General features: G+C 38.8%; 1 protein-coding gene across 1 annotated transcript in view; it reads left to right on the forward strand.

Annotated features, from left to right (window-relative positions):
• Window positions 1-13,078, forward strand: part of ERC2 (ELKS/RAB6-interacting/CAST family member 2) — a 617,452-nt gene that overhangs the window by 419,527 nt on the left and 184,847 nt on the right. Inside the window, exon 12 of the mRNA XM_058170468.1 lies at window positions 11,687-11,847. Within this exon, the coding sequence (XP_058026451.1) occupies window positions 11,687-11,847 (161 nt within the window). The remainder of the gene's footprint in view (window positions 1-11,686; window positions 11,848-13,078) is intronic.

Here is a 13,078-nt window from a genome sequence, read left to right on the forward strand (position 1 = left end):
AGTACCCAAATTTGAAAAGAGTACTGCGAAAGACAGCTGCAAAACAAGTATTGCACTGAATTAAGCCAGTCATTTTGAATAGAATAAAATCACAATCTCAAGTGGACTAACCCTGAATATATTATTGCTATTTTTGATTTGATTTATAGTGATTAGATTAGATTCGTACGCCGTTAGGTGTGCAGGTTATGAAAATGAGAAAGAAATGCAGGCAGTTTCCCACCCCCAATTCCTCCTCAAAGCAGCAACTATACTCACGTGCTTCTCTGAAGCAAATCAGGAAGAAATGCAGGCAGTTTCCCACCCCCAATTCCTCCTCAAAGCAGCAACTATACTCACGTGCTTCTCTGAAGCAAATCAGGAAGAAATGCCAAAGATGGTCATTCACACCAGTAAAGAGGCAGTGGCACCTCCTCCTCCTTCTCCTGACAGCCTCGTGCTCTGGACAGCACCCAGCCAGCCATGCCTGGCCTTCCCGTAAGGCAGCCCACGTGGATCCTGGGCAGCACAGCTTTGGGGCCTTTTCTGGTGGCAGCAGAGGCAAGGCAGGCAGGCAGGCAGGCAGGTGAGCGCAGGGGTATGACTAGTGGCAGCGCTCCTGGCTGGAAAGGGGGTGGATGTCCTCGGGCTGCAGGTGGGCTTTGATGGCATAGCCAGTGTGCATGCGCACTAAGAGAGCTGCCCAATGGGCATGCGTGTGCCGGGAAATGAACTTCCACTTTCTGGCATACACATGTGCACTGGCCAGCTAGTCTTCTGATTACTGGCACGCATACATGCGTGATGATCAGCTGGATGGCTGATCTTCCAGTTTCTGGCACTGCCACACACATGAAGGCCAGCTGATTGTCATGTACACATGCATGCCAGTAACCAAAAGACTAGCTGGCCAGTGGCATGCGTGCACCAGAAACCCGAAAGAGAAATGGGAGATGCTGCGCATGCCAGGCGACGTGGCTCTGCATGCCACTTCAGGCACACATGCTATAGGTTTGCCATCTTGGGGCTAGGATCTCCTACTGCTCTTCCTTTCTTAGCAAATAGTAATATGATCATACATACTTTTATTCTCGTACTGTATTTCCATCTTCCTTTGTCAAACTAAGTTTCAAAGTGCCTGAAAATAGCTAGCTACGCTGGAACATTTAAGAAGTGATTAAGTTGATGGATCACTAATTTGTAATCTCCACATTAGTCCACGAGCCACAGATCAGATCAGTTCAAATTAGAATCCACAAAGATCAAATGCCTGTAGCATCTCTAAACCAGTTTTTAAATACCTTCTGCAGAACTTTATCTATATGCAATGAGTGTATGTAGCTGAGAATCATTTTCAGAGAGAAAAATATGCTAGCACTCATTAGACACAGTTCATTAGATGAAGGAAAGTGTAGATAATGAAAACCATCCTTGGCATTTATTTTTATGTTAAATACCTTCAGCATATTGTAGAAAATGTAGGATTTATTTTGTATTGATGCATCTCTAATGTTCATTTTCTATCATGATTTTCATGTAGTTAATCCATTATCCATTTCTGCTCTGCAGTAGAGTTTAAAGAAAGAAAGGGAATGCAAATCTCTTTACAGGATGCGAAATGTTTGTAAATAACTACATAATGTTAATCTTTCTTTTAAACAGGATTTAACTTGTGATAAAGCTCAGCTATACATCTATTTTAAATACCAGGCTCTTATACTAGATGAGAGCATTCCCTTAGCAGATATAAAATGTAATTTTATTCTGCATGAAATAACTTCAGAGGGGCCCCACCTAGTAAGGTTTAGAGAAAATAGCCTTCAAATCACAAAGTGAGGTTCCTGAAAAACTTGGGGGCTTCCCCCCCCCCCGAATAACACTGCCATTTAGTCCAAATTGCTAAACAAATGCTATAATGTTTCTGACTGTTTTTCATTCTAAGAACATATTTGTAGTTAATAAACGCTTTTAAATAAACTTTTACTGCCTTGCCATTCTTAGATACAATCCCATGGGAAGTTTTAAAATCTGCAGTGTAATAATATTATGAAACCATAGTAATATAAAGGTGCTGAGTTTCCAAGTGCAAAGACCTCTTTCCAGCTTGATTTTTTCCAAATCAAGCATTTGCAATGAAACTACAGTGAGTAGATTGGAGGGGATGCAATCAATTAATGCAGGCCACCAGAAAGACTTTTACAGACTTCAGTTTCATATCCCCATGTGAATAGACCTTGTGCCTGCAACTTAGCCATGCAGTTGCATTTTGCTATGAAAGAATGTGTTTTTACTTATTGGAAAGTGTTATTAGCTGAGGCACATGGGTTACTGGTTTTAATGGTTGGCTTTTAATTTTTGTACACCACCCAGAGTCAGTTGTCAGCATTCCAGAAAACCCCCTCCTGCAGAAAAGACTCTGAAGCAAACATCTTTCAAAGTTCTTTTACTAGCATAGGTAAACTGGCACAACTGGGGAAACTCCGAATCTGGGGATCCGGGTTTTTCCTCAGTAAGACAAACTCCAAAATCACTACCACCACCCTTGACCCCTCTGCCGATCACATGCTCCAATCGCCAACCGTGCCATCTTGAGACATCACTCCGGCCACTCCTTCTCCAGATGCAGGCCTGACCTTGACCGGCAGGAAGAATGTTATTATGTCTAATGGCCCCTTCTACCAAATCCCCCCTCCTACTTTCCCACACATGGGAAAGTGGCAGCGTGGAAGCCTCCGGCCTAGTATGGCTTCCAAAGCGGACATCAGTGTTGTTAGATGATGGCCACGTAAGTAAATTAAATAAATGTATGATAATGACCTTCCTCATGAGATATTTTTTAGCAAAGTTTGTTTCTTTTTCATTCCTATTCATTCGCATTGCACTTGCGTCAGAAGCACTGAGGGGTTTCCGGGTTGAAAGGATGAGCTGATGATATCATCGTTGTGTGGGGGACACCCAGTTGGGGACTCCTTTCATGTCCTCAACAGGAGCTGGAGTGAAGGATGGGAGTTCACCCTGCCCCATGGCAGCACTCAGGTCTCGAACAGGGGCTTGCTAATCTCCAAACCAGCATCCTTTAACCACGTGAGGCATTGTGCTCCCTAAAGGACATGCTGAGATTTTATTTTGCAAGCTATAAAAATGGTCCACTTCTCCAAATTATTTTATAAATGCTCTACAAAGGACTGAAACTTATGAAACTATTTTTTTTTTAAAAAAAACTTGACAATGAAATAAGAAAGTGAGTAGCCCTAGAAGGAGTACCAAAAACCAGAGGAATGCTTATAAGCCCAGTGGTCAGAACCTAACTTATAATATAATATAATAAGCTATGCTATTTTAACAGTGTAATTCTTTAGGCTGCTGTGATGACTTTGATCCAGTGTAAAGACTTTGCCATTTATTGCACTAAAGCAGGGGTCTGCAAATTTGGCTCTTTTAAGACTTGTGGACTTCAACTTCCAGACAAATTCTGTGAGTCGAAGTCCACAAGTCTTAAAAGAGCCAAGTTTGCAGACCCCTGCACTAAAGTATTTGGGTTACCATCTGAATGTTGTAATAGATATTCAAGAGAAAAACTAGATTTGACAACAAGCACGTGACTGCAACCTCTTTTTGTTTTTGTTTTAAATAAGAATTTCAGCATTCGTATTGAGCTGGATACTGATTCTAGTGTATTGAGAAGGAACTGAGGTTTTCCTTGTGTACCACACTCCTGATGAAAAACATCTTTTGGAAATGCTCTTTGTTTTCCACTTGCAATATGATCTTGATCAGAATTTTCCCCACATTATATTTTATAAAGTTCAGAAAGATCAGTATGTAATCATGCATTTCTCATCATATCTTGGTTGGCTCTGACTTTCATATTTAATGTAACCTTTGGCATAATAATCATGAATTTGTAAGGAAAGTGTACAGTTACTGGACAAATTATACTTGAAGCAATTCTCAATCATCTATCAAACGTTAAGCACATACTGAAAAGAGCCAAATAAGAAAAAAGATCAATGTATCATTTTTGGGTCACACTAAAAGGAAAATGGGCACCATATCTGTGGCTGATCTGTTTGACTTTGAAAATTTCTTCAGTAACTTAAAAGAATTGTGCTCTAATTGATCATAATCCAGGCAAGTGTAAAAATATCCAGCCATAAATGCGTGTGATGTTTTCTGCCCTTCACAGCTAAAGGAACAATACTTTACATATTATTGAAGATTGTCCAATATTTATTTTATTTTGAAAGTGTTTTCAATGGAAATTATGGCAATGAAAGAAAAAAAAGTATTTTAGTGCCTGTTCTTGCTGGCCAGATGTGATCCTGAAGGGTCTTATTCATGCATCGAGAAATTGGAGAAATTGGATATTTGGGAATGGAAATTGGTGGGCTTCCAGGCAATATGGCATCTAAAGTGCTAAATCCTTTAATAAATAAACTCTGATTCAGACTGGAATGTATTGGTTGGATCTAAAAGGTGATATTAAGAAACATTGACTGGTCTTAAAGATAATTATCTATGCATTCCATTCCTGCTTCTGCCATCAGCAGGGTCAGAGCTGTCTGTGAAATAAATTTTATTTCCAGTGCAGCTATGTAATACTTAGATTAGCCTCATTCCCTGAGATTATATTAAATCTCTCTCCCACTCTCTCTCTCTCTTCCCCCCTCCCTCCCTCTGTAAATATTTCTTGATATTGCCATAAATCCTGCTTTCAATAAAGTCTATGTAAGTGTTTCAAATAATGTATCTGAATATCATTGGCATCCTTTGTCAAATGCATATCCCATGATGTGCTTTAATGCTGAGTTATGACAATGTCAGCATTGTTCAGTGACGAAACTTTTACTAATTCTCTTCTAAAATTTTTTTTAAAATCTGGAGGACAATTACCAAAGAAATATAATTCTATACCAATTATACCCTGTTTTCCCCAAAAATAAGACATCCCCTGATAATAAGCCCAATCGGGCTTTTGAGCGCATGGCAATAAGGCCAAGCGCTTATTTCAGGGTTCAAAAAAATATAAGACAGGGTCTTATTTTTGGGGAAACATGGGTATAAATGTAATGAAAAATATGAGCCGATCTGGTAGCGACAGCAGCGGGTAGTTCAGAGAACTGGTAGCAAAAATCCCTGGCTCCCCTACCCATGCCCATCCAATCACCCAGTCACCCGCTTTCCTGCTTACCGCTTCTTTTAAAAAATGCTTTTAAAAGGTAAAAAAAGGCTCTGACAATCACAGCTGTGCTGCCTGATTGTCAGAGCCTTTTTTTTTAACTTTTAAAAGCATTTTTTTTACAAAACCTATTTGGCCGAATAGGTTGTAAAAAAATACTTTTAAAAGTAAAAAAAAAAAAGATCACGCACCACAGCCGATCATCCTCCCCGCGTGCTGTTCTACTTACCCCATGTCTCCCCTTGATGTACGCTGCATGCGCGTGCCCACCTCGCATTTGGTGCACCAGTTCAGATTTCACCACTGACTGAGGTGCCTTGGCGGACCTCAGATAGCCAGGCCCTAGACCAGCCATTTGAAGCAGAGTGCAGCTACAGCTCTTTCCCATAGTGCAAAACATATTTTTGGGGAATCTATATCATTCATAAAGGTAAAGAATCTATATTCTTTAAATATAAATATAAAGTGAATAATATTTACTTTAAATATTAAATATAAAGGTAAAGGTAAATAATCTATATCATCCATGAGGGACCTGATGGCTCAATGTCAGATTAGCCTGTCGATCGAAAGGTCAGCAGTTCAGTGGTTCGAATCCCTAGTGCCACATAACGGGGCGAGCTCCTGTTATCCCAGCTTCTGCCAAACTAGCAGTTTGAAAGCATGTAAAAAATGCAAGTATAAAAAAATAGGGACCACCTTTGGTGGGAAGGTAACAGCGTTCCATGAGCCTTTGGCATTTAGTCATGCTGGCCACATGACCATGGAGACGTCTTCGGACAGTGCTGGCTCTTCGGCTTTGAAATGGAGATGAGCACCGTCCCCTAGAGTTGAGAACAATTAGCACATATGTGCGAGGGGAACCTTTACCTTTACTTATATCATTGATAGACAATGTGATTGCTATTGTTCTAGTAATCCTGCTCAATACAAGAGGAATTGCAGTGACGCTAACATATTTGGCATAGCTTGCTCTCTAGACAAAGTTTGCTGATATTTTAGTTAATGAAGATTTAAATTTGAAATCCACCAGTACAGTGGGAGTGCACTCCAAAGTTTACAAAGACCCTCCTTTAGAACCTGCCTGATTCTGAAATTTTACAAGTTTATTTTAGTGTGAAATATGAAAAAGAAGTGGTAAGCTGCAGTAATAATAATTATTTTTTATTTCTAAAATTATATTTTCAAAAATACCTTTAGGCCTCCCGCCCCTGCAAACTAATGTTGTAGTAATGTATTAATCAGTATTTAACTAGAGGGGATAATGTGTATATATGTGGGCCTTTTTTTGATACACCGTTTTAACATTTTGATTGTTTTGTGTTTTTTATTTTTTTGTTTTTCATTTTTTGGATTTTTTTTTCAGAATTTTGTATTTTAACCTTCTTTGGATTAAATAAAATATACAATAAAGAAAGAATGCCTGTACTTTTATTTTCTAAGGCTTTATAAATGCCCTTAGAAAATAAAAATTATGGAGTAGCCCATTTCTTTGCCTGGAGATACTGTATGCCCCTCTGCCCAGAAAATACGTTTTTAAACATAATCCAGGACCTGTTATTTTCAGGCAAGTTTCTAAGCCCGCTCCTGAAATAAAAGGGAGACCTCCCAGCTATGGAGAGAAAGTTTGCATTCTTCTTTCTGCCCTGGGGGGCTTTGCATTTCAAAGCTCAGATTTAGCAATGGTTGTAATTATCTTTTCCATGGAGTTTCTAAAAGCTGCAGGTGTGTCTTTCATACAGTAGGCTGTTAACACCTCAGTTAACATGAGAAAAAGTTAATTAATTTTTTCTCAAAAGTTGAATTCTTTCAAATCTGTGGATGGGGGGCATTTTACCGTTCACATTTAAACTTCCTCTAAAAGTCTCTGATTCAATTCAGCTAGTCTGAGTCAAGATAGAAGTGAAGTTTCAGGTTACAGTACCTGGTTTAAAACCCTCACCTATCCACCTCTCAATATGCTTGGAAGTATTAGAAATCAAACACCATCATGTGGTCTGGATGTACAGATGGGTGAGAAATTAAAAGCAGGGGTGCTTGAACACATGAGTACTCTTCACTCAGTTTCATAAATTAACTGAAGCCTCTCTGAATCCAATTTATTCTGACCCCCAGTTTTCTTTGTTTTTTGCTGCTTCCTATACTTTTTCCTTTTTCTAAGAGATAAAGGAAGCTTTAGTGCAATCAGGTAGTTAAGGCCGAAGATATTTTTTTATAGAAATTTTAATTTGGAAGACTTTCCTTTGGTGTAAAGGTAAAGGCTCCCCTCACACATAGGTACTAGTTGTTCCCAACTCTAGGGGGCGGTGCTCATCTCCGTTTCAAAGCTGAAGAGCCAGTGCTGTCCGAAGAAGTCTTTGTGGTCATGTGGCTGGCATGACTAAATGCCAAAGGCGCATGGAGCGCTGTTACCTTCCCACCAAAGGTGATCCCTATTTTTCTACTTGCTTTTTTTACATGCTTTTGAACTGCTAGGTTGGCAGAAGCTGGGACAAGTAACGGGAGCTCATCCTGTTACGTGGCACTAGGGATTCAAACCGCCGAACTGCTGACCTTTCGATCGACAAGCTCAGCGTCTTAGTCACTTTTCTTTGGTGTAAATAACTTTTTGAACATTTTATCTGACCAAGCTATCAATAAGGTTATCATGTCTAGCTGAAAAAGGACATGCTTGGCGATAATTTTAAGCCTATAAGAAGCCAAGTCAGTTTTTCTCTATCATGCAAATTTTTGTATTGCAGTTGTTGCTTTGTGACCAAAGCACCAACTATGCCACCCACTATGCTCTTCAACCACTAGAATCAAGTCTTTGAGGAGACAAAAAAATTCTTAAAAGCGTCAGTAACACCTGAGATGCACAGTTGCATTCAGTAGTAATAATTTTCAAAGTGAACAGCTGGATGTTTGTCCAGCCCTGCTTGGAAAGAAAACAGATTCAGCACATGGATGGAATTTGCTTTAATATCAGATTTTGGGAATACGCAGCAGGATATGGATACTTCATACAAATACTCAGAAGCTGAATGCCCTATGCTTTTTTGTAGCTTCTGGTATTTCTGTGAAGATAATAAATTTACATATCTTTCTTTCATGGAATAAGTATAGTAACATACTACTTTATTTGCTAGATTTTTTGTTTACATGTAAAAAGAAATATTTGTCTGTAGAACTACCAGCAGTACAAGTGTGTACGATTTCCATGGACCCACAATTCATTGAATTACTTTAGTTTTTGATGGGGATATCACACAGAAATAAACTAGACAAGTCTATTCCAACCGTGGTGAAAGACTAAATATGAGAAATGCTTAATATTACACAGAAGGTTCTTTCTTATTCAAATCACAGGAACGTAACATTTCTAACTTATATTGCATTTTATTGTTGCTATAAATTCATGTTTAATTGGAAAGTAGATCACTCATGAAATATCCTTTTACTGTACTGTGTTTTATATCTTTAGTCCACAAATGTCAAATCTAGCTTTACAAGTAGTCCTTGACTTACAATCACAATTGAGCCCAAAATTGATATTGCTAAGTGAGAAATTTGTTAAGTGAGCTTTGCCCGATTTTATGACTTCTCTTGCCACATTTGTTAAGTGAACCATTGTGTTTGTTATGTTAGTAACACAGTTGTTAAGTAAATCTGGCTTCTCCATTGACTGTTTGCCAGGAGGCTGCAAAAGGGGATCACATGACCCCGGGACACTGCGACCATCATAAATATGATCGTGGCGATACTACAATGGTCATAAGTGTGAAAAATGGTCAAAAGTCACTTTTTTCAGTGATGTTGTAACTTTGAACATTCGCTAAATGAACTGTTGTAAATCAAGGACTGTCTGTATAGAGGGTCTGTTTGTAAGGATAATAAGCTTTGTAGCTACCCTTTTGGTCTTTTGGATGCTTTACAAAAATGTATTGGACGAGCCTCATCATTTCAACAGATCGCAGAGGTGTTCCCTTGTGACTTACAACCTAGCAAGTGTGCTAGGAATTGTATTTTGTCTTTAAAAAATGTACTTTTCCCTTTCTCCTTGCAGTCAACCTGGTGGATGAAATAGTGGATGTGTGTATGATTATAGGCATGCTTTCTTCAAAGATCAACATTTATACACACTTTGGTCACCTTTTATACATAGTGCTATTGACATTAACCAGAAAAGCCACTCTGACAGCACCATACTTTAGCACCGCCTAAAGAGTTGCTCTGTTGCACTTGCAGAGTTTCTTTAAAGCAATGTCTGGGGGGCGGGGGGTGGAGAGGAGGAGGGGGAATCACAAGCCTAATTGTTTTCCATGAACAAGAATTGTCTTTGAAGTCAACTGTCCTGAAAAATAAAGACATTCTCTTGAAGGCTGAACGTGGCGCTGTAAATCTGAAAGGAGAACATAATGAACAATCCTCTTTGTTTTTAAAACAATATAGATTGTCGCTGCAGGGTATGTGTTCAGGTGAACATGTGCATCAGTGGTAAAATCCAATTTTTTTACTACCGGTTATGTGGGTGTGGCTTGGTGGGCATGGCAGGGGAAGGATACTGAAAAATTTCCATTCCCACCCCACTCTGGGTCCAGCCAGAGGTGGTATTTGCCAATTCTCTGAACTGCTCAAAATTTCCACTACCAGTTCTCCAGAGCCTGCTGGATGTGCATTTTCTTTTTCTGGCCAGTCATTGTCCTTAAACCTAAAGAAGCAAAATGTGGTTGAGGTTAAAAGATGCAGTCTCAAACTCGATTATCCTAAGATTCAGCAGCCCCAGAGAATTTAACTACTCCTGTCATAAATATCTTGTCTATAGAATCTGTAGAACAGGGGTCTCCAAACATGGCAACTTTAAGACTTGTGGACTTCAACTCCCAGAATTCCCCAGGCAGCATGGCTGGTGGGGAATTCTCTGAATTGAAGTCTACAAGTCTTAAAGTTGCCAAGTTTGGAATCTCCTGCTGTAGAAAGTCTGTCATTCTTCTATTTCCTGTGATTTTATCTTCTTACCTTGCCAACCAACTAGTACTTTTGACCACGGGCTCAGTGGACTTCAGTCTGAAAGACCTACAGCACCTTTTCTAATAATGCAGAGAATTTACTGGTTCAAGTTGTGAAGGATCACTGGAATTGTCCCCTTAGTCTGTTCCATAGTTCAAAGAAGCATATTTATTTCAAAGATTTGTATGTCCATCTGTCTTAGACTATAAATATAGGAAGCTCACAACAACAATAAAATCACAAAAAATTAAAAAAAATCAATGAAAAACAAAGACAAAAACCCTAGTGTCATAACAATCTTCCTGGGGTACCCTCAACATCATCTACACACTTCTATGTCAGTCTCCCACAGCACCTTGGCAAGATCCAGCTCTTTATTGCCTTATGAGCCATGGTGGCGCAGTGGTTAGAGGGCCACTGCCAGCTGCCTGCAATTTGGCAGTTCAAATCTCACCAGGCTCAAGGTTGACGCAACCTTCCATCCTTCCAAGGTGGGTAAAATGAGGACCCAGAGTGTTGGGGGCAATATGCTGACTCTGTAAACCACTTAAAGAGGGCTGTAAACCACTGTAAAGCGGTATATAAGTCTAAGTGCTATTGCTATTGTTTCAGGATAGCTAAAAAGTTGGGGACCTGTGAAATTGCCAAGGGAAGAGAATGCTTCAGGAGAAAGATGAAAATAGAAAGACAAAACATTCCTCTGTTCTTTGTAAATAATATTTACATTATTTACATTATTTTTTCATTGTGTTTAAGTGCATGTTTACAATATGAGTATTCCAATTAGTTTAAACCTTCATTGTGTGTCACAGAATTCCTGGTGATATTTCTTGTTACACTTCTTGCTTCTGTGGTTTAGCACACGGTGTGAGCCCACTGCATTTTTTGCTTTGGTTAGTTTATGATTTAGGATATTATGAGAACCCAAAACGGATTAATTCACTTAACTATTTCAACAAGAATTTCAACAATAATAAGCTGAAGCTTCATCTTGAAGTTTGGTTAATTAAGTAATGCTAGCTTATGTAATATCAGTGTTACAAATGTGAGTTCTGAATAAGTTCTCTTCCACTTTTGACACATCCACTCACAATCAATGCATGACCTTTGCTCCAGTAAGTGCCAATATCATTATTTTGCTCACAAAATAATTAAGAAAAGTTAGCATGGGTGCCTAACCCTGACATATTCTGAAATGCCTGAAAGTACACACACACACACACACACTGAGTGAATGCATGTGAAATGAAATGAAACTGAGAAGTTTTATTCTTCTTTAAAAATAGACACATGAGCCATTATCATTGGTCCTAGGTCTGTAATAAATACTCTTAATCTTCTTTATTTAATTAGATGCAAAATATATATCTCCTTTTCATGAATAATGCTGTTAAAATGTATTAATTAACCCACAAAATTCAGGATTACTCCACTATGTTCCCTTGAAGAGAGTAGATATTTAATGACTGTGGGATTACCTATTACAATTTTTTGTTCATTCGCTAATTGTGAGTACCTGAATTTACCTATGCTTTTTAGTTAGAAGAATTACGGAATGCATTGGATAAGACCAGGCAAGAACTGGATGCCACTAAAGCTCGCCTTGCCTCAACACAGCAGTCTCTGGGTGAGAAAGAAGCACATCTGGCCAATTTAAGACTAGAACGGAGAAAACAGTTGGAGGAGATCCTGGAAATGAAGTAAGTGCATTTCTGTCTCTTGCTTTTTCATTTCCGCTTGCAACATTTTCAGCTCTTTATTTCATAGACAGAAGATTTCTTTACCAAAATGAAAATGAACTAAGCTAAATAACAGTAAGTAGTAATAATATTGAGCTACAGAAGTTGGACCAGAATATTTTGTTATTTACAGATGGCAGTAGCAGGAAACACTCCTTGAAGATTAGATTGATATGCATGTGTAAGCAGACTTGAAGTAAGCAAGCCACCAATAACTTTTTAAGCACAATGGGGTACAATAAATAAACTAGGTTCATTTTAGTGCTAAAGTGGTAAATATATTATTTAATTAAAGGAAGCCATGCATTCATTGAGACACATTGATTCATAGGTAAAATTCTATGCCATAATGCAACATTATTTACCTGTCATAATTTATCTGAAGTTACAAAGGATGGAAAATCACTATTTATATTTCCAGTAAAGTTTTTTTCCTTGTTGAATACCCACCTACACAAGCATTCATTGACATATATAAACTATGTACCGTATATACTCGAGTATAAGCCGAGTTTTTCAGCACGTTTTTTGTGCTGAAAAACGTCCCCTCGGCTTATACTCGGGTCTATACGGCTTATACTCGAGGTTTTTTTTAAGCCCCCCGGCTAATACTCGAGTATATACGGCTTATACTCGAGTTGTTTTTTTTTTCTTTTTTTCACATTTTACCGGACGGCGCGGGGAAGCCCTGCCGGTGCAGTGAGAGGGCGGGGCGGGGGAGCCGCCAGCCTTCTCAGCTGAGGGAGGGAGGGTTTCCCCAACCGGTAGGTGCCTCATTTCCCACCCTCGGCTTATACTCGAGTCCCCAGTTTACCCCAGTTTTTGGGGTAAAATTGGGGACCTCGGCTTATACTCGGATCGGCTTATATTCGAGTATATACGGTAAATCATGTTAGTGATCTTCTCTTGAACTTCAGTGACACATGCAAATGAGCTTGCTTCCTTACTGCCATCAAATTGTTCTCACTTAAGTGGAAATAAATGGTTCTATGAAGATGATACATTATTATTAGCTTGAGTAATAGTGATAAATAAAGTTGAAAGCTACAGAAATAAACAAATAAATGACATTTTTCATTTATTGATCCAATGAAAATCTAGATATGAGTAATGCATCAAATCTATTTTATAATCATGCTATTGAAATTTCTCTTTGCCCAATAAAGAAGGTTTAGTTACTTATAGTCATGTT

This window comes from Ahaetulla prasina, chromosome 2, assembly GCF_028640845.1.
Source record: "Ahaetulla prasina isolate Xishuangbanna chromosome 2, ASM2864084v1, whole genome shotgun sequence".
In the NCBI taxonomy this organism is placed as follows: Eukaryota; Metazoa; Chordata; class Lepidosauria; order Squamata; family Colubridae; genus Ahaetulla; species Ahaetulla prasina.